Source organism: Callionymus lyra, chromosome 6, assembly GCF_982586985.1.
Source record: "Callionymus lyra chromosome 6, fCalLyr1.hap1.1, whole genome shotgun sequence".
Taxonomy (NCBI): Eukaryota; Metazoa; Chordata; class Actinopteri; order Syngnathiformes; family Callionymidae; genus Callionymus; species Callionymus lyra.
The window spans coordinates 6,674,383-6,696,932 of NC_141823.1; the positions used below are offsets into that span (position 1 = coordinate 6,674,383).

Genomic DNA, 22,550 nt, shown 5'->3' on the forward strand with positions numbered 1-22,550 from the left:
CATGTGTTTGCGAGTGAAGAGCAGCAGGATTCTCATGTGTTAGCATCGAAGCTAATCATTACCAGGCTCTAGCTGGAAAATAATAATAAGAAATAGCAACAAAAAAATATTAAAAGTTGGAAATAACAATATAAGATCATGTGGAAATAATGTTACGTTTCATTATAATCTAAAAATGCATATGAATATGTTTCAATCTCATGAGTGTCAGTAAAAAATGTTTTTACAATCTTTGAACCACATACATTGTAAAAATAATTACTAATAGTCTAAATATATCTTAATTTTTATTTTCATTGTTTCCTTTTGTTTTGTCATCAAAAAACACATTACAATTAAATAAGTAACTGTCAAGCTCTTATTTTGAAAGGGCACCATGACTTGTTGACGCCAGTGGGTGGGAGACGGCTGTTGCATTTGGTTGCATTTATTTCAATTATGGCTTCACACACATGAGAATACTTGGAAGGCTTCACTGTTGCAATTACACTGTTCTAACAGTAGAGGGAGTCAAATATATTCATCTGTTGCTGTGCTACTTAAAAACATTGTTATTGTTTTTTTTAAATCTAAGCCTTTTTACCGTTTTATGTTTTATATTTTAATAATGTTGTGACTCAATTACACTTTTGTTATCCTTTTTTTTTCTATTTTGTCTTTTTTTCCCTTTTTTTTTTTTTTGTTTGCCTTCACAACAGTTCCAGTGATACAATGTGTTTTCTTTCTTCTGGATGTTCTCAGATGGACGTACCAGGAGTTCTTCAGCCGCTATCGTGTCCTCATGAAGCAGAAAGACATTCTTCAAGACAAGAAGTTGACCTGCAGGAACGTGCTGGAGAAACTTGTCCAGGTTTGTCTTCCTTCTACACCACAAACCCAAGGTCATGTCAAGTTCATACAATGATGATAGTTTTTATTTATCCATTTTTACTTCGAACACTCTTGTGTTTAAGACGTCAATGATCAGTGTTTTTATTTCTATTGTTATTAAGTTTTTGAACTTTTGAACCTATTTTCTACTGACTTTTTATTATTATGATTTTTTTTAAACTTTTATTTTAATTAACTGTGTATCTGTTGTTTCTGTTGTTGTTTTTTTTACCTTTGAATGCTTGTTTTTAAATGTTTTTTTTATTTATTTAACTAGTTAGTTTTTTTCTACTTTTGATTATGTTATTATTAGTTTTTTTTCAACTTTTTTTTTTTTCTAAGTTAAGTTTCCATTGTTTTTTTTGTTTTTATTGAACTACTGAACTTTTATTTATGTTTCTATTAACTGTGTATGTTTTTATACTTTTCACCCTTTAATGCTTGTTTTTTCAAAGTTTATTTATATATTTAACTATATCTGTTTTGTTTGTTCTATATTTATTTTGTTTTCATTAATTAATTAATTTACTTTTTATTTTTATTATTATTTTATTTTATTATTTATTATCCTGATTGCTTTTCAAGTTGTTGTTTTTTTTCAACTTTAAATTTAAATATATAAATAATTTCTATATTTCCACTTATATATTTAGTTTTTGTTAACTTTTTTTTTTTTTTATTCTACTTCCCATTTTGTTTTTGTCATCTCTTTACTCATCTTTTTTTTATTCTATTTATTTATTTCTACTTTTTATCATAATTTCTTTTCAACGTGTTGTTTGTTTATAGAAATCTGACTCAGAGGTCAGTGTTTAAGATAAGATCAGAGATTAAAGATTGTTAAACTGCTAAAAGATGTTGATGTTTGTTCTAACCTGGTCTGGATCATGTCTCAGGACAAGGACAAGTACCAGTTCGGCAAGAGCAAGATCTTCTTCAGGGCCGGACAGGTAGCGTACCTGGAGAAGCTGCGAGCGGACAAGCTGCGAGCCGCTTGCATACGCATCCAGAAAACCATCCGCTGCTGGCTCGCCCGCAAGAAGTTCCTGCGCCAGCGCGCCGCCGCCGTCACCATCCAGAGATTCACCAGGGGCTTCCAGGCGCGCTGGTGGGTTTCACGTCGTCGACGCCATCTTTTTAGTTTCTCTCCGACACGTCCTCGTCGCTCACGACGCCATCTTTGTAGTTTCTCTCCGACACGTCTCTGTGGCTCACGTGGTCATCTCTGTGGTTTCTCTCTCAGTCTGGTCAAGTTCATGCGCCGCACTCAGGCCGCCACCGTCATCCAGAAGTACAGACGCAAGTACGTGGCGAGGAAGATCTACCGGCAGAAGCAGGCCGCCGCCCTCGCCATCCAGACCATCCTCAGAGCCTACATGGCTCGCCAGAAGTACCAGGCGGTGAGTGCAGCACCTCAGAGTAGAAGCATCGGTTTAAGGTTCTTCTGAATGTGTTCATGAAGAGTCAAGATTGTTTATGTGTGTCAGCAGAATATTAGGTTGAATTTAGAGTTTAAATGTTGAAACTTAGATTTTTTTCAGATTTTCTATTGATACGGTTTTTAAAATTTGAATTTAGAAAACTAAATATTTGTAAATTTCAATTTTTTAAACAAAGTTTGATATTATAATTCCAATAATTCAAAATTACATTTTCTACATTCAATATTTTTGGAATTAAGTATAATAATGTTGATTTTTATACTTTATATATATTTTAATACAATTTATTTGAAAAAATACTATATATATTTATATATAAATTATTTATTTTATATATTTTTTTAATTTGTACTGATCAGTACTAAATTTAAAAGGCTATGAAATAAAGAAAATAATTATTATATTTAGAAAATGTAATGATTCTACTAAAATGTGTGAAATAAAATTAATCATTTTTGATCATATCCGATTTTTTAAAATTAAATTATTGAAAAGAAAAACAAATGTAACCTTTAATCAAACATCATTTTTAATTATTAAAAAAAAAAGTCAAGTAAGTATTGTCTGGTGACACAACTATACCAACAATGTTATATTGAATTTAAAATACTACAAATACAAATTAAAAAAATTAAAATTTAGAAATGATATTAAATTAATTAATTCATACAATTATTTTAATTCAATGATTCAAATAAAAACACATACAATGTAGATATTATTGAATTAAAGTTTAAATAATAGTGTAAAAAATAATGTAAAACAACTAAAATAGTTGAATAAACAGCTTCAACGTGTCATTATTATCATTCAAGATCCTGACGATCTCCTTCTCCTTCTTCTACTTCTTCCTATCCTTCTCTTTCGTCTTCTTCTCCTTCTCTTTCTCCTTCTGCTTCTTCTTCTTCTCCTCCTTCTCCTCCTTCCTCTCCTTCTCTTTCTTCTACTTCTTCTCCTTCTTCTCCTTCTCCTCCTTCCTCTCTCCTTCTCCTTCTCTTTCTCCTTCTGCTTCTTCTTCTTCTCCTCCTTCTCCTTCCCCTCCTTCTTCTTCTTTTCCTCCTTCTCCTTCCCCTCCTTCTTCTCCTTCTCCTTCTCCTCCTTCTCCTCCTTCTTCTCCTTCCTCTCTCCTTCTTTTTCCTCTCTCCTTCTCCTTCCTCTCTCCTTCTCCTTCTCCTTCTCCTTCTCCTTCTCCTTCTCCTTCTCCTCTCCTTCTCCTTCTCCTTCTCCTTCTCCTTCTCCTTCTCCTTCCTCTCCTCCTTCTCCTTCTCCTCCTTCCTCTCTCCTTCTCCTCCTTCTTCTCCTCCATCAGCTGCTGCGCGAGCACAAGGTGATCATCCTCCAGAAACACGCCCGCAGGATGCTGACGCGCCGCTGGTACAAGCGCTGCCTGCGAGCGATCGTGTACCTGCAGTGCTGCACCCGCAGGATGAAGGCCCGCCGCGAGCTGAAGAAGCTGAAGATCGAGGCTCGGTCCGTGGAGCACTTCAAGAAGCTCAACAAGGGCATGGAGAACAAGATCATGCAGCTGCAGAGGAAGATCGACGAGCAGGTATCTCTCCTCGCCGGGACCCCGGGGCCCCGACCAGGTCTTCAGCGTCTCCTCCTCTCCTGCAGAGCAAGAACAACCTTCTGGTGGTGGAGAAGCTCAACGGTCTGGAGACGTCGTACGCCACGGAGAGCGAGAAGGCTCGCGTGGAGCTGACCCGGCTGCGAGGGGCGGAGGAGGACGCCAAGGTCAAGGGTCAGCAGGTGAACTCTCTTCAGGAGGAGCTGGAGCGGCTGAAGAAGGAGCTGAGCTCCACGCAGCAGGAGAAGAAGACCATCGAGGACTGGGCCAAGAAGTACAGAGAGGAGATGGAGAAGGTATGTTGTCTTCATCCAGACATGGTGATGATACTGATGATGTCGTCGCCGTGACGACCATTTCTTTCGTGATCGTGATCTGTTTTTACATGAAAGACACTATTGAGCCTGATTTAGGACGTTTGACACTCGTGTTTTATGTCAGTGTTTTTCTCTTCGTATCAACTCTTTTCTTCTGCAGGTTTTTAAAACTTTTTTCATTTACTCTACTCTCTATTTTTATATACATTTTCATTCACTTTTTTACTACTATTTTTACTTGACTTGTATTTGCTTTTTTAACCTTTATATTTCTAATTTAAATCTATTTATTTTCTACTTTTGATTTGTTTTGATTAGTTTAGTTTAGTTTTTTTCAACTTTTTGTTTTGTTTTATCAACTGTTTATTTGTTTACATTTCGTTTTAAAGGTTTTTCCAGTTTTTATTAATATATTTATTTTTAACTGTAAAGCTTCTTTCTTTAGACTTTTTATTTAGTTTTCAATATTTATTTTTTTTTGCAGAAAGTTTTATATACATTTTCATCAACTTTATTTTTTACTCTTTATTTTGTCATATTGACATTTTATTTGACTTTTATTTCCCTTTTTTTTACCTTAAAAAAAACAGTTTAATTTCTACTTTTGATTTATTTTAGTTAAGTTTTTCAAAAAAAAATTCAACTATTTATTTGTTGACATTTGTTCAAAGTTTTCTACTTTTTATTTACCGTAAATTCCGGACTAAAAGAACCAGATTAAAAGCCGCATATATCTCACGTTGTTATATTAAAAATAAGCTCAAAAACGTTCATCATATCTTCTTATTGTAAGAATAATAAAATATCAAATAGCGACTCTGATGTCGACTCAACGACGCTCTTCTGTGACAGAAGTTCTTTTATAAAAACTCCACCAAAGCTGATTCTGAAGGAAACCAAAAAGTATTTACTCACTATCGTCACTATATAATTTCTAATTCATCAACAAAAGACGATCCCCGACGGAGGAATAAATGAACAGTTCTTTAGAAAACACGACTTAAACACCTGCGATCAACACAAAGACAAAATACCCAGAATCCCCAAAGCTCATGTCCAACAGAAATTTTAAAAAAAAGGCAGCAAAAAATGTGGAAATCACAGAAATCCAAAGGAAAATACACCAACATAAGTGACGAGAAAGAAAAGTCTATTAATTATGCGAGACATTTACAAGAATCGTGATCATCAGCATAAATCCTGCTTCTCTGCCGAGGGATCAGAGGTAAAAAAAACTATCATTCCCTTCAAGCCTTTATTTATTTTTTATTTTTTTAATCGTTTATTAGGTTAAAATATTTTTATATATATCTATTTTAACACAATTAATTTGAAAAATACTATATATATATATATCTATATATAAATTCTATATTTCTTTCTGATTTGTACTAATCTGTACTGAATCACACTACTTTAAAAGGCTATGAAAAAAAAAAGTTATTATTTTTAGAAGATTTATTTTGAAAGATGTCAAAAAGTTATTTTTGATCATATCCGCTTTAAAAAAAAAAAAAGTTATTGAAAAGAAAAACAAATATAAGTTTTCATCAAACATCATTTGGAACTATGGAAAAAAAAAACAAAGCAATGCTTTAAATACATATTTTTAAATTGTAATATATTTAAATTGGTAGACTTTAAACTTTAGTGTCGTCTGGTGACACAACTATACCAACAATGTTATATTGAATTTAAAATGCTACAAACAAACGAAAATATTAAATATAAATATATATTTAATTGTTGGAATTAAAATATCAATTTACTTTGTTATAATCGATCATTTTAATTCAATGGTTCAGAATGAAAAAAGAAAAGTCTATACAAACAAAAAACGATTAATTATGCGAGACATTTACAAGAATCGTGATCCTCAGCATAAATCCTGCTTCTCTGCCGAGGGATCAGAGGTAAAAAACACTATCATTCCCTTCAGGAGCCTCAGAGAAACGAAGGTATTTGGGAAGATGAAGGGAGACATGATGGACAGACATGTCTTCACTCAGGTGAGCAGCTGTCCAGGGTGTGTAGGGACACAAGTGTAGGAGTGTGTGTGTGTGTAACCCTGTGTGTTCTCCTGGTGTTCACTAGCTCCAATAGTTTATCTAGGACCTGGAACCTGGTCTAGGATTCTAGCTCGTAAATGTTGTCGTGTATCTAAACCTGATCTTGACACGGTTACTCCAGAGTGTCAGGATTGAATCGTGAAGACGATTTTCTTCACATTCTAGAGGCGAAAAAACACGAAAATACGAGTTTTCTTAGATGGAATTGTGCTCGTGTTAAACCTGGTCAAAGGTCAGAGCGACACAGGTCCATCCAGAATACCTTGTGTGTCTCATGGATTCACTGGGATCTGTCGAGAGTGAAGCTCTGAACTTTTCTCTTCCTGCATCAGCAGAACTTCTCGTGGATTTGTCTTGTCTAGATTTCTTACCTTTTATTGTGTGTGTGTGTGTGTGTGTGTGTGTAGATGGTGTCGGAGCTAAAGGACGAGAACGGGTGCCTGAAGAAGGAGAAGAACGACTTGAACAGGTCGATTCAGGAACAGAGTCAGCAGATGACCGGTAAAAACCATCTTCGCTTTTTGTATTCGTCCTGACCGTTGTCGTCACGTGTCGCCGCCGCTTGTGTTGCTGCAGAGAAGATGGCTCGCGTGGTTGCCGAGGAGACGCGTCAGCTGGAGACGGATCTGAACGAGGAGCGATCTCGATACCAGAATCTCCTCAGCGAACACCTTCGCCTGGAGGAGAAGTACGACGACCTGAAGGAGGAAATGGTCTCAGTGCGGGTGAGTTCTCCGCCTCAGTTTTAGCGCAGTCTTGGCGGCCTCTAGTGGACGAAATTATGTTTTTTCACAATTTCAGATTATTTTTGTAGTGACAACAAAAATAATCTGAAATAAATAAATAATATTTATTTATTTATATATAAATGAGTATTCTTTCAGTAAACAATCTTAGATTTGATTATTATTTGACATCCATTCCCTCCATAATTTATAGTCATTTTTTGTGGATGTATTTAATAAAATTCTACATAAAATGAAAGAACTTGAATAATGTTAGTAACAATATAGTTGTATCTGTTTCTTGTTCACCCCTGTAGCTAAGAATGCTTTTGAGTTTTTTTCTCAATAACATTTTCAAGGGAAAGCTTTACAAAGTAAAGATTTGGAAAAAAGAACAAATAAAAAGGATTAAAGTTTTTAAGTTTTCTTCAAATTAGTTGTTAATAAAAATAAATGCAGAAATCATGTTTTATTTATATAATATGTTGCACATGTATACATATATATATACATAACATATTTAACAAATTAGTCTAAATATTTTGTGTGTTTTTAAATAATAAGAACCCATTTAACATTTTTGCTAAACATGGTATTAACTAGTGATGTGCTGATGAAGCTTCATGAAACAGTGTCATGTTGTTCAGAGGTCAGTAGGTGGTGCCATTGGTTTAAAAATCATGTGATGTTTCATTAGAACACTTGTTCAAAACAAGGTAAAATAGTGCAATAGATACGCCATCTAGTGGACTCTGAAAATATGACACTGCCATTCATCTGACCATCACTAGTGTTAACGTGTTAAGATGAGCACGAGTTTAAAATGTGCTTCAACTGTTCAATCCTCTCATGATATGAGTTAATATTTGATTGACAACTGTGATTGACAACTGTGATTGACAACTGTGATTGACAACTGTGATTGACAACTGTGATTGACAGCGCTCCAAGCCTGGCCACAGGAGAACCGACTCCACCCACAGCAGCAACGAGTCCGAGTACACCTACAACTCCGAGTACGCCGACGAAGGTTCCCGGGCGGCAGAAGTAATGACACTAATATTAACAAACACAAGCGTAGGTGAGACTGACTGGTCTGTGGTCCACAGGACGTGACGCGAGGAATGGACACGTCGCTCACGCTGAAGCTGCAGAAGCGTCTCACGGAGCTCGAGCAGGAAAAGCAGTCGCTTCGCAACGAGCTGGAAAACAAAGAGGAGCAGTTTCAGCGGGCTAGAGCCAGAGTAAGACTTTAGTAGCTTTACATGTGTGTCACGACGCTCACCTCCGCCGTCTCTCTCAGGATGATGCCGAGTTCAAGAAGGCACGAGGAGCCGAGCTGGAGTACGAGTCCCTCAAGGTGAGTCACTTCCTGTTCAGATACGACGTCATTTCCTGTCAGGGTTTGATGCTTTCATCACGTTTGTTGATCCTCTTATCACAGCTGGCCTCTTTTTTATGTTTTATTTAGTCTTTATTCACTTTTAAATGTGTAGTTCCTTCTTATTTTTTCTTATCTTTATTTTGTTTTTACATATTTTTTAAAATGTTTTGTTTGTAATTAGCGTTTATTAACGTGTTTAAGATTTTTCCAAATTCTTAATTAATTAAAAAATTAAACTTTTTTATTTTTATTTTCTTATCCTAACTTTTTTATCCATAATGTTATTATTTTTATTTTTTTAAACATTTTCAATTTTTTTTGTTTTTTAATATTTGATTTTGTTTTTCAACTTTTTTTCTCCTCCAACAAAATTTTGATTTAGATTTTTGTTATTATTTTATTTTTCTTATCCTAATTTTTGTTGATATTTTTTCCCATTTTTTAAACTTGTAATTGTGTTTTAAATTACCTTTTATTTCGTTTTTTTTAATCTAGTTTTTATTAAATTTTTATTCTTTTTTAAACCTTCAGTTTTAGATATTTTCAAAGTCTTATCATTTTTTTTACTTATATATTTATTTTTAAAAACTTTGCCAATATTTATTATTATTTCTTTTGATTTTCATTAAACTTTTTATTTTATTTTCATTAACTCTTTTATATATATTTATTTTTTTTAGTTTTGTAATTTGTTTTTTTTCTTGTTTTTATTATTATTTTTCAACCTTAAATGTTCTTCTCCAACGTTCCTGTCCATCCATGGAACCTTCATGTCCATCATAACTTCTCTGTGTCTTCAGCGTCAGGAGCTCGAGTCCGAGAACAAGAAGTTGCGACACGACCTGTCAGAGATGAGGCAAAGCCTTCTGGGTAACGCGGCGTCCGGCGCCGGAGCTCCAGGCTCGCCGGCCTACAAGGTTCTCCTGGATCAACTGAACTCCTCGTGTGAGGAGCTGGAGGTTCGCAAGGAGGAGGTTCTGATCCTGCGCTCGCAGCTGATGAGCCAGAAGGAGGCCATGCAGCACAAGGTGGAGCAGAAACTACTCTTTAAACTACTTATATACTTATTATAAACACATATTAGTCACATTTAGAGTAACATGAAAACATAAAGAGGTGAAAGAACGTTTGGATCCTTTGATCTGTTTATTTTCACGATACTGTGTCAATATTCACCTGCTCTGTATCCGTGTTTTTGTGTTTATATTTCAATAACTATGTTTAAGATACAAATAATGTGTTTTTTATTTACAATTAACTAATTTAAATATTCACAGTGTTTGCTCATGTTTGTGTTGCAATCAAACGTTCGGCCACTAGATGGCAGCAGTCGTTACGTCCTCCCTGCAGTTAAGCAAATTTCAAATCCAGACATATCCTGGCGATGACTGAGGACGAGAGGATACAGAGACATATTTTGGTTTGAAAACAAATGAAAGCAGTTACGACTTTGTCGTTGCCCCTCTGTCATGTTTAATTGCAACACAAAAATAAACAAACACCAAGGAATATTTACATTTTAATTGTAAATAAATTGTTTTATTTATTACATTTTATACACACTTTATTAAAGTCTAGACTTCAAGAGAAATATGATTGGAAAGCAAAAAAACTATATATTTTTATATTAATTCAATTATATATATATATGTGTATATATATATATATATATTTATATAGTGTGTGTGTATATATATATATATATATATATATATATATATATATATATATATAGTTTGTGTATATATGTATAAATATACATATATACATGCATACATATACGTATGTATACATGTATATATATACATACATATACAGTATTTGTATGTATACGTATACACATGTGTATATATATATATATATATATATATATGTGTATGTATGTATGTATGTATATATACATGTATACATATAACAATTTATATATGTATGTATACTGTATATACATGTATACATACATATATACGTATATATACATACATATACAGTATGTATGTATATATATATATGTATATATGTATATATATAAATTATAATGAAGAAATGTATACAGTTCAGTGTAATATTGTATAAGTAATGTATTATCGTGAGAGAACACATAACAATCATCCTCCACAAGTGTCTTTCACGTCCTGATGTTCGATCACATGACCTTCATGTTCGTGTCTAACTCTCGTCTCCACCTTCTCCTCTGCATCATCCACGCTCTGCTGCAGGACGAGAAGGTAAAGTTCCTGCTCGAGTGATTGACAGCCGTCCGTCAAACTGAAGCGGTTGTTTGATGAAGGTTCTATAAATACATGTTAATGTTCGTGATGATGTCTCGTGTCTTCAGGAGACCATGACTGAGACCTCCGTGTACGTGGATGATGTTTCCAAGCTGAAGGACACGGATGAGATCAAGCAGGCCTACATGGGCCTGAAGGACACCAACAGGTACCTGATCAGTCCAGCAACACCTGTCTCAATAATGTGTGTGTGTGTGTGTGAACAGGTTCTTGTGTAGACCCCTGGAGGTCAGTGATCTGCTGAGTCGGCTCAGGTAACAGGAGCTGAGGTCCATGAGCCTCTGAGCTTCATGACCTCAGTGTTGGTTCCTCTGACCCTTGACCTTGTAGTGAAGGCTCTGGTCAGCAGCAGCTCACAGCATGTCCAGAAGGTTCTCTGGTTCTCACTCACGCTCGGAACCAAATACTAATAATACTTATTAAAACATTTTTTTCTGTTTCTTCCAATAAAATAGATTTAGTTTCATCTTTTTTATTTTACTTTTTATTGCATTTGTTCCACAAACATAGTCATAAAAATATTAGATTCACATCTTGTAGAACATGAACCTATTTTTCAGAATGTAATATATGTGTAATATATATAGTTGAACATTAAAATAAAAATACATTAAACAGAAAAAAGTATATTAAAGTTGCTTGAATAAAACCAATAATAAGTAAATATAACAAATAAATACCTTCATTTTTTTGCCACTTATTCTCTTAATGGGGGTCAAGGGGGGCTGGAGTCTAATGTTGTCTTCGGACAAGAGGCAGGGGACACCCTGGACAGGACGCCAGTCTGTCTCAAGACACACAAAGACAGACAACCATTCACACACAGGCTCATACCTACAGACAATTTTAACCAAGTTCTCAATAAACCTCTGAATGTCTTTGGACTGCGGGAGGAAACCTGAGTAAACCACGGGGAGAACATACTAACTACACACAGATATATATTGAACTTCAAAAAATAAATACAATTATTATTTTAAAAAAAAGTTTTACGTTCTACAAATTCTTATGTGAATCTCATATTATAATGTCTGAGTTAAGGGATACCACAAATACATTTGTTTTCTGGCCTTCGGGTCACTTTGACCCTTAGATAACAAATAAACCTCCTTTAAATATTGTCTTTAAGTATCATAAGATATATTCAAAGATCGAGGAGATGTGTGTGTATATATATGTATGTATGAATATGTTTATATATATATATTTGAATATATGTGTATATAAATATATATACATGTATGTATATGTGTATATATATACTTTATATATGTATACATGTATGTATATATATACATATATTTATATATTGTATATATGTATATATATACACATATACATCTATATTTATAGATGTATATATATTTACATGTATGTATATGTGTATATATATATATATACCTGTATATATATGTATACATGTACAGTATATATATACTAAATATATATATATACTATATAAATATGCTGTGTATATATATATATATGTATACATGTATTTATATATGTATACATGTATTTATATACATATGCTTGTGTGTTTGGTGCAACAATATGTTGACAAACTTCGAGGCAAACAAACTAGTTCTGAGCATCATTTATGTTTACGTCGTGCACAACAACGCCCTCTAGTGGCCGCCCGTCTCCTCTCTTGTGTTGTTGGTGTTCATCAGGTTGTGTTGTTGTGTCAGATCTGCGGCTCCAGAGCTCCAGGAGCTGAATGAGGACGGAGAGCTGTGGCTGGTTAATCAGGGCTTAAAAGAAACCATCAGGTTGACGGAGACCAAACTTGTTTTTAAACTTCTTCTTCTTTTCCTCTCGACACCAAATAATAAAGTCGTCCTCAGAAGACTCTTTATGATCTGATGATGTAATGACCAGTCAGCAGTGGTCAGTACCGCTCAGATGGAAGACTAGTATAAGAATTGACTTTAAACTCTCAATTTAGCGTCATGACTAATGAAGTAAATCTTCTTTTTAATTAAATATTTCTATGGTAAAAGGTTCAATTTATTTTGTTTTTTTAGAATAACTGGATTTAAATCTTTGAATATTTTTCACCATTACATACCAAGAGAAACTACTTTAGCAAACTTTAATCCAATAATGAACCATTATACCAATGTTTTTATATTGAATTTAAACAATTGAAATATATTGAATTTAAAGGACTACAAGGAAGACAAAAATGTAAATTAAATTTTAAAAAAAAGTTTTATTTTCATATATTTAAATTAAGATTTAAAAAATATATATATTTAAGTTAAATAAACCCAACATAGCTTTAATTAAATAGTTTCTTAGTTTCAACATTTGAAGGTTACATTGATTTGTGATCAAACTCATAAATGAAGGTTTCGTCTCATGTTTGTCATGACGTGTCCAAAATAACCTAAAACTCTGAGTCAGTTCTTAATGTTTAGTCTTCACAGTCTGGTGGGTTTTTTTCAAGTGGAACTTTACGACTCTCACTCTCCTGCTGTCGTTCCTGCCGCCCTGACCTCACTCTCCTCTGTGCCGCCCTGACCTCACTCTCCTCTGCGCCGCCCTGACCTCACTCTCCTCTGCGCCGCCCTGACCTCACTCTCCTCTGCGCCGCCCTCACCTCAGGCTCCTGGAGCAGCAGCTGCAGACTCAGCGCCGCAGCTACGACGGCGAGGTGGAGTCGCTGCGAGCCGAGCTGCAGAACGTCAAGGAGGAGAACAACCGGCAGCAGCAGCTCTTGGCCCAGAACCTGCAGCTTCCTCCCGAGGCCCGGATCGAAGCCAGTCTGCAGCACGAGATCACCAGGCTCACCAACGAGAACCTGGTAGGACATGAATCCACGTCCGTCGCTTCGTCCTGCAGCAACATCTCAGTGAAGAACATCAGTTATGAAGGATCATCTCTATTGATTATTACTGTCTGACGAGTGGTTACTTTAGATTAAATAACCTGTAAACTAGTGAAAATTGTTGAAACATATATAGAACTTTTTGTTAAGTTCGTTTGCTGGTCGTACCATTTTAATATTAACTGAAAAGAGTTTGAATATCAATATACTATAAGAAACTAGTTCTAAAATTTAACAAGGTTCAACATCATAAATCAGGATTTATTATACGTTTTTTTTATTCAGGTTAACTGTACATTATTTTCATTATATATACATTTTATTAAGTAGAATTATTAAATAACCAATTTACAAAATATGTAGCTATTAAGATCCTAAAGTGGGGAAAATGTCTTATAATGTAAATATATTTTAGTTTAACTCGACGATAAATCTTCACACAAAGAAAATTAAACTCATGAACTTTTGTTGCAGGTGATGTTTATTAATAGTTGATTATCTATAGAAGTACTTCAGAGCCATCAGAGTATTGAATATGGTTGAATTTAACTTTATAATTGTTTCCAAAAATTAATAATAATAATTTAGTTGTTAGGGTTTCCTTTAAGCTTTGAATTATTTATTAATTGAATTCAATGATGTTTTGGAAAAGGTTGGAAAATTCAATAATTTGTATATTGAAAGCTACAATACTATTTTTTTTTTTTTTAAATCCAGTTATTTCACCAGAAATGTATAAAAAAGTATTGATCTACTTGATCGAACTGTCATCCAATCATGTTGAAACTATTGTAGCAACATTTTTATATTGAATTTAAAAGGTTACAAATACAAAAATATGGAATTTAGAATATATTTTTGAATTATTGGAATTAGAATTTAAAACACAAGAAAATTTCGATTAAAAAAAAATATATATATATATATATGTATTTTAGAATTATTATTATTTTCTTTTTTTTATTATTAATTTTTTAAACAATTGTTTTTCAAAAAGGACAAAAAATCCAACCAAATTATTAAAATAAATTATAAAAAAACTATATATATATTCAATGCTTAAAAATAATTTAATACAAACGACTCAAATTGTAGTTTTTAAATTAAATTATATATTAAAAAAAAACATTCAACCTTTCAATAATTAATTACTTCAAAACAATAATCATTAAATGATAAATTCAACCATTAAATATTCAGATGTCACTGACGTACTTTCAGAAGTATCTGTCAGAAATATTTCTACAGTATCATTATCATATTGTTTCGCCATCATTGGAGCTGCTAAGTCAAGGTCAAAAGGTCGGATGTCGCACCAGGTTCACACTTTGCTCGAGTCTTTTCAAGGTTTTTATTTGTTCAACGTGAAGAAAAGTGTTTTGTGATCAAGATTCATTCATTTCATCCATTGTCACCTGGTCACATGACTAACCTTCATCACACCTGACAGGAACTCATGGCCGCCGACCCCACAGCGTCACGAGAGGCTCGGGTCATCATTTTACGACGGATGGTTGTATGTAGAGTGTGTGTGTGTGTGCATGTGTGTGTGTGTGGAGGGGGAGGGGGGGTGCATGGGTCGGACCTAACAGATCTAACTCGTGACAAAGACTAACTCGCTCTACGTCGCACCTGCGTCTCTAAACACTTCTTGTATCAGTGTCTTCAGATATTATTGATTTAATGTATTCAATTATTTATTTTTACTACAATTTGTTTTTTAAGCATTGGATCTATATAGTCAAGAGTCTTCTAAATCAATTACATTTTTTACATACATTATTATATATTCTTTCCAATAATTAAAAAATATTTGGTCTAAATTCAATATTTTTAATATGTATATCCTTTTAAATATAAAAATGCTCTATTGAACCAACACTTTTGTATTGACTTTTAAAGGCTAATAATAATAAAAATATTGAATTTAGAAAATTTACTATTTAATTATTGGAATTCAAATATAAAACTCTATGTGTAAAATATCTACATATACTATATTTTATTCAATGTTGTTAAAATACTACTGGAATGATTGTATTTATCTTATTAATTGATGATTGAGTCACAACAGTTCACAAAAATAAAATTAAAAATACAAACACATTAAAATTACTATTTACAAGTAATTGATAGAATATTTGGTTCGTTTTTAAATAATAATAAATGTATATATTTTTTCTAAACTAATTTTTCTAAACTAATTCTTATTAGTATATTTTTTCCTATTATTAAAAAGTACATTTTCGAAATTAAATAAAGATATACAGTACACAAATACAAATAAAAAAACAATGATAAAATATAAAAACATAAATAAAGACATAATTAAAAAAATAAATGAATAATGAAACTAATAAATAAAAAAAAAGAATATTATTATTATTCAAAACATCAAAATTTTCATAAAAAGTTTCAACATTGAAAATATTAAATTCTATTTAATCTTCTGTCGACACTGATTTACTTCCATAACTTGCTGCTGAAGATCTTGAACCTGCTCTTCACTCCTGCCGGGAAAACAACTTTATATTTATATTTATTGACCCGGCGGGAGCTCGTCTTCACTCTTCGCTTCTCTGCTTGAAACGTTCCGCCCGTTGGGGGCGCCGGTGAGCATCGGTGCTCGTGTCCTCACTGCTGTCTTCTGTGTCCTCCAGGATCTCATGGAGCAGCTGGAGAAACAGGACAGAACCATCCGCAAGCTGAAGAAGCAGCTGAAGGTTTACTCCAAGAGGATCGGAGAGATGGGAGGTGAGACTTCACTCTTCTTCTTCTTCTTCTTCTTCTTCTTCTTCTTCTTCTTCTACGTCTCTGACTCGTCTTCTGTCCTCCAGCCGGTCAGACCGAGGGTCAGACGTCTCCGGGTCAGATGGGCGACGAACCCATTCATCCCGTCAACATTCCACGCCGAGAGAAAGACTTCCAGGGAATGTTGGAGTATAAGAAGGAGGACGAGCTGAAGCTGGTCAAGAACTTGATCCTGGGTATGAACTACAAACAAACTCTGCTCTTTGACTTTAATCTTTTATTAATTAATTAATTTTACACATAAAGTTTATATTATATATATATATATATATTTTCACACCAATAATTGAAAAATACATTTTCGGAATTCAATATTTATTCTTTTGTATACTTTTGCATTCAATATTAAAATGTTTACTTTATTAAAAGAAAACATTTAAAAATCTACCTTTTATTGCACACATTATTGTAGTATGTTATTCAATAAAAACAATATTTCAATATATAAATGATTGAATTAAATTAAAATTAAAATGTAATCATTCATTTTAATTATTTTTTTTAAGTAACCCTATTTGAAATGTTAAATTCAATGATTCAATATTCTGATTATTTAAACTGAGCTGTTAAATTTAACTTAGTTCTGTTTATTTACATCCGGGTGTTTTTTGAGTGTCAATCGGCCACTAGATGGTGCTGCAGCTTCATGAATGAAACTTATAAATCCTTTAAGCTCGTTCAGGCTCTTCAAGCACTGTAAATGACATATAATTGTATATATATAAATATAATGTATATAAAAAAGTCAAAATGAACAATTTAATAAAATGTCCTTAGAAATAAAAACAAAAGTACGATTGAAAGTGAAAATATGAAGCGAAATTTATAATTTAAAAAAAACATTTTAAAATAACGAAATCTATAAATATATTTAAGTAGATAAGTAGTAGTTCAAATGTATAGTAAAATGAATGTATAAATAACCTTGTTGTTATCAAAATTAAAATGAGACACATTTATACATTTAGTTATGTATTTATACATTTAATTCAAAAATGTTTTTATATAGTCACACATTTATTTATTTTTACATTTTATATTTATTCACAGATCTATTTATGTATTAAGACATTTTTAAAAGGTTTTTATACCGTCACACGTTGATGGACTGACTCTTGGTTCCTCCTCCAGAGCTGAAGCCTCGCGGTGTCGCCGTGAACATGATCCCAGGTCTGCCGGCCTTCATCCTGTTCATGTGTCTCAGACACGCCGACTACATCAACGACGACCAGAAGGTGCGAACGCTGCTCACCTCCACCATCAACAGCATCAAGAAGATCCTCAAGGTTGGTACTTCATCGAAGAGACCCTCAGCCCCCCACTGAACCCCCCAACATCGTTGACCATCTTCCGTGTCTCCAGAAACGAGGCGACGACTTCGAGACTGTCTCCTTCTGGCTCGCCAACACCTGCTGTTTCCTGAACTGTCTGAAGCAGTACAGCGGAGACCCGGTGAGACCACAGCGCCCCCTGGAGGGTCGAGTTCACACACAGACCTTAAAAAAGGAATAATCTAAAAATAAAGAGTTACTAACCATTATTATGTTTTAAATCACATTTTTAAAAGTTATAAAAAAAAATGTAATACAGTTAGTTTAAAATCTAAAAATATTCTGTAACTTTTTTAATTTTTATATATATTTTTTAAAGATTAACATCAGCTGGGGCAGCACATGCATGTTTTCAGTAAATGTACATCATAAGTACTTCATTATTTATTTTTTCCACAGTATCTTTCTTACAATTGATGCTTTGGCACTAGAAAATACAGATTTCATTCTTGGCTTATTATTATTATTTTAATGTCACATGGCTCCATGATTGAAAAAAACTATTTTTACCGAACTTTGGATGCCATTAAAAAAAATGGCGAATTAACAGTATTAATTAAACAGATTTACCAGATTGTTTCCAACAGCCAAAAATGGAATTTGCTTTGGAAAACGTGGAAATATAAAATCCAACATTTATTTTTAAACAAAAACACATTTGCTAAAATTAACCCTAAACATATGTTGTTGTTTTTATGGTTGATGTTGGTTAAATTTAGCTTCAAATGGTATAAAAAAAAGTATTTAATTTAACTCTTTAATCTTACGCTACAATAAGTATCATGTTGCGATATATCATGATACTGTAGTAACAAGTATATATGTGTAGTATTGTCGAGTACTTGACTCTGGTGTTGTAGTATTTACAGACCACATGACTCTTGACGAAGTCGTAACTGCTTTCATTTGTTTTCAAACCAAAATATGTCCAAACATCAGCTTTAAAAGCTGCTGGAGACACTGTATCCTCTCGTCCTCAGTCAGGATCTCACTGGACTGCATTCTCACTTTAGCTGCGGAGAACATAATGACTGCTGCCATCTAGAGGCTGGAAGTTTTATTACACACAAAATGAACAAACGTTGTGAATATTTGTGTTAATTGTAAAAAAAAAAAAAATTTACTTTATTTAACAAACACAAGTGTAGATGAATGTTGAAAAAACAAATATAAAAGAATATGATGATAATAAATGAATCAATATTTCAGGCCTTCATGAAGCACAACACGCTCCGACAGAACGAACACTGTCTGTCGAACTTTGACCTGACCGAGTACAGGCAGGTGATCAGCGACCTGGCCATCCAGATCTACCAGCAGCTGGTCAAGTGTATGGAGTTCATCCTCAACCCCATGATCGGTCAGTGTCCAGCCGTCTGCTCTCACACCAGGATCCCTCGCTGATGTTTGCTTAACGCCCTGCAGTGTCCGGCATGTTGGAGCACGAGACCATCCAGGGCGTGTCGGGCGTGAAGCCCACCGGCTTCAGGAAGCGTACGTCCAGCATCGCGGAGGAGGACACCTACACCCTGGACTCCATCCTGCGGCAGCTCAGCACCTTCCACTCCACCATGCGCCACCACGGCGCCGACCCGGAGCTGATCCGGCAGGTGGTGAAGCAGCAGTTCTACATCATCGGCGCCGTCACCCTCAACAACCTGCTGCTGCGCAAGGACATGTGTTCCTGGAGCAAGGGCGTGCAGATCAGGTGACCACGTCATGTGACCGCTTTTTGGTTGATGTTGGTTAAATTTAGCTTCAAATGGTATAAAAAAGTCTTAAATTTAACTCTTTAATCTTATGCTACAATAAGTATCATGTTGCTATATATTTAATGGTACCATAAGTAACAAGTACATATGTGTAGTATTGTCGAGTACTTGACTCTGGTGTTGTGATAGTGTAGTAACAAGTATATATGTTTAGTATTGTCGAGTACTTGACTCTGGTGTTGTGATAGTGTAGTAACAAGTATATATGTGTAGTATTGTCGAGTACTTGTCTCTGGTGTTGTAGTATTTACAGACCACATGACACTTGACGAAGTCGTAACTGATTTAATTTGTTTTCAAACCAAAATATGAACAAACATCGGCTTTAGAAGCTGCTGGAGTCACTGTATCCTCTCGTCCTCAGTCATTGCCGTGATCGTACAGGATTGTAAGCTGCAGACAACGTAATGACTGCTGCCATCTAGAGGCCAGAAGCTTAATTGCAACTCAAACATGAGCAAACGCTTAATATTTTTAATTTTAATTTTAAATAAAAAACACGTTATTTTATCTAACGCACAGTAATTGAAATAGAAAAATGAACAAACACAGTAGATATTTAACTATAAAGAAGAGTCTGAATTATTAGATTTAATATACACTTTATTAGAAACTATAAGACTTTTTTTTTCACCAATATTAACTACAATAATTTCAAATCAGTTCAAGTTAAGATTTGAAAAAAAATGTTTTTGCTAATTCTGTTAGCATGTTGTTAGCATCCTCTGTAGCTGCTCATAAGCTAAGATGACATTTAACATTCACCTTTTACCATTTCCACATTTCCAGACACTGTTTAAAAAAAAATGTGTACAAAAATATTGTTAAAGATTATTCGGAGTGTAGCGATTATTTCTTATGACCATAGTTTTAAAACGTCTTCTAAGCTAACGAGCAACAGCTACAGACGATGCTAACCACATGCTAACGAAACTCACAAAACGTTTTTTAAGTTTTGACTTTGACAAACTTGTTGATTTAGATTAAAAAACTCAATTATTGTAGTGAGTCAATATTGGTGAAGCGTATATTTCGTAGTTGTACTCTTTTAACCACGTTTTCTTCTTCAGGTACAACGTGAGCCAGCTGGAGGAGTGGCTCCGGGACAAGAACCTGATGATCAGCGGCGCTAAGGAGACGCTGGAGCCTCTGATCCAGGCGGCGCAGCTGCTGCAGGTGAAGAAGAAGACGGACGAAGACGCCGAAGCCATTTGCTCCATGTGTCTGGCTCTCACCAAACCTCAGGTACCAGCACTTCCTGTCAGCACCAGCCACTTCCTGTCAGCGTTGAACATGTGACCAGTTCATGTTTGAGTGTTTATGAAGTTCTTATTTTTACTGTCAGATTTATACACAAACTTCAGTGTAACTTTTACTACGTTTTTATATTCAGGATAATTAAGATTTCACTTGTTGGAGTTCACACGATTTAAATTTGATTTTAAATTAATTTTTAGAATCGTATTGTATGTTGAGTGTAAATAGTAAAATAAAATCTCTGGAGGTAAAAAAAAAAAAAAACTCAGAAAGTAGAATAAAATCTCAGGAATTAAAGAAAAATCCTCGGTAAGTAAAAAGAAATCTCAGAAAGTAAAAAAAAAACTCAGGAAGTAAAGGAAAATTCTCAGGAAGTAAAAAAAACTCAGGAAGTAAAATATAAGAAATCTCAGGAAGTAAAAGAAAATATCACAGAAGTTGAAAAGATCTCTAAAAGAAAAATAAAAAAAGAACTTGAGAAGTTAAAAAGTAAAAATTATCTTGAGGATTAAAAAAAATCTTGAACGTTCTGGAGAAGTTAGAGAAGGTTTCAGGAAGTTAAAAAGATCCAGAGAAATTAAAAATGATCATGAGAATTTCAAAAAGACTTCTAGTAGTTACCAAAAGATCTCAGGAACTTAAAAAAATCTCGAGAATTTCAGAAAGATTTAAAGAAGTTAAAGAGATCACGAGAAGATGAAAAAAGAGGGTAGACTGATGGATGGATGATGAGAGTAGAGAGTGATTGAAGCTACATGACTGGAAGGACGAGGGTTTTTGTGGTTCAATAAAATCATCTCCAACTCAGACTTTATATAACGACGTGAAGTGACTAACAACCTGTGACTTCAGATCTGGTGTTAAAGACTCCAGAAGTTTTATAGATTTGGATCTTGACGCCGTTAACAATGTGTTTGTGTTGATTCTTCGTCCAGATTGTAAAGATCCTGAACCTCTACACACCAGTCAACGAGTTCGAGGAGAGAGTGTCGGCCACTTTCATCAGGACCATCCAGGTGAACGTCTTTGATTCTTTCTCACTCGTTCAGGGTTTTCAAAAGTATCCGTTCAAATAAGTGATCACTCTTTTTGGGAGATGTTTTATTATTTAAAATAAGTCATTTTCATTTTGACTTAATACTTATTATTATCATAATAATAATGCATGTCGATTTCTATTATTTCATTTAATAATTATTTAAAGAAAAACATTTATTGTATCTTCTGGAAAATCAGTCAGTTTATCAGTCAACAGTGTTTTTTTAAATAATATTAAACTCTAAAGTTTGTTGAATTTAACATTTTAACATTTTTTTATTTTACATTTTTATTGAAATCCTGGATTTTTTTTAAACCTTGATTTGTTTATTTAAATAATTTAATTAAATCATTTCTGTATTAAAAGATTGAATTTGTTTTAGTTTTTTTTTAATAATATAAATGTATAATTTAATATAAAATATTTTTAAAAAAGAAATGATCTTTTTACACATTTGATATTCCAATTCAAATATAAATGTTCTAAATTACGGTATATTATTTGTATTTTTATCGTTTTAAATTCAAGATAATTAAGACAATAATATATTTTCACTATTATACCAACATATCATTTTTAATTTCAAAGGCTACAAATATAAAAATATAGAATTTAGAAAATGTATTTTTAAACCTTGAATTAAATTAACTTTATGTTCAAAAAATCTTTTTTTTAAACTATAAAAAAACAAACAAATTAAATTGATTCAATTGTTCAAAATAACAAAAAAAAATCTTATTATACATTTTTTTCAATTGGTAACTTGTTGGCTAAAGGGCTTTACACAGAAATGAACCATTTTAGTCACTTATCTGGAAAAGCGCTATATAAATAAATATTACTTA

General features: G+C 33.5%; 1 protein-coding gene across 2 annotated transcripts in view; it reads left to right on the plus strand.

Moving 5' to 3' along the window:
- myo5aa (myosin VAa) overlaps nt 1-22,550 on the plus strand; it is a 71,123-nt gene that overhangs the window by 45,522 nt on the left and 3,051 nt on the right. The window contains exons 18-41 of one of the 2 annotated variants that reach the window (XM_087793285.1): nt 742-850; nt 1,767-1,978; nt 2,114-2,270; nt 3,622-3,861; nt 3,927-4,175; nt 6,673-6,766; nt 6,842-6,990; nt 7,933-8,037; nt 8,100-8,234; nt 8,294-8,350; nt 9,175-9,402; nt 10,710-10,817; nt 10,867-10,916; nt 12,354-12,434; nt 13,273-13,471; nt 14,946-15,011; nt 16,156-16,249; nt 16,333-16,482; nt 17,438-17,592; nt 17,669-17,758; nt 18,847-18,997; nt 19,063-19,345; nt 20,480-20,654; nt 21,602-21,682. In XM_087793285.1, coding sequence (XP_087649411.1) covers nt 742-850; nt 1,767-1,978; nt 2,114-2,270; nt 3,622-3,861; nt 3,927-4,175; nt 6,673-6,766; nt 6,842-6,990; nt 7,933-8,037; nt 8,100-8,234; nt 8,294-8,350; nt 9,175-9,402; nt 10,710-10,817; nt 10,867-10,916; nt 12,354-12,434; nt 13,273-13,471; nt 14,946-15,011; nt 16,156-16,249; nt 16,333-16,482; nt 17,438-17,592; nt 17,669-17,758; nt 18,847-18,997; nt 19,063-19,345; nt 20,480-20,654; nt 21,602-21,682 — 3,418 coding nt within the window. The remainder of the gene's footprint in view (nt 1-741; nt 851-1,766; nt 1,979-2,113; nt 2,271-3,621; nt 3,862-3,926; nt 4,176-6,672; nt 6,767-6,841; nt 6,991-7,932; nt 8,038-8,099; nt 8,235-8,293; nt 8,351-9,174; nt 9,403-10,709; nt 10,818-10,866; nt 10,917-12,353; nt 12,435-13,272; nt 13,472-14,945; nt 15,012-16,155; nt 16,250-16,332; nt 16,483-17,437; nt 17,593-17,668; nt 17,759-18,846; nt 18,998-19,062; nt 19,346-20,479; nt 20,655-21,601; nt 21,683-22,550) is intronic. The other variant, XM_087793283.1, reaches the window with a different exon arrangement.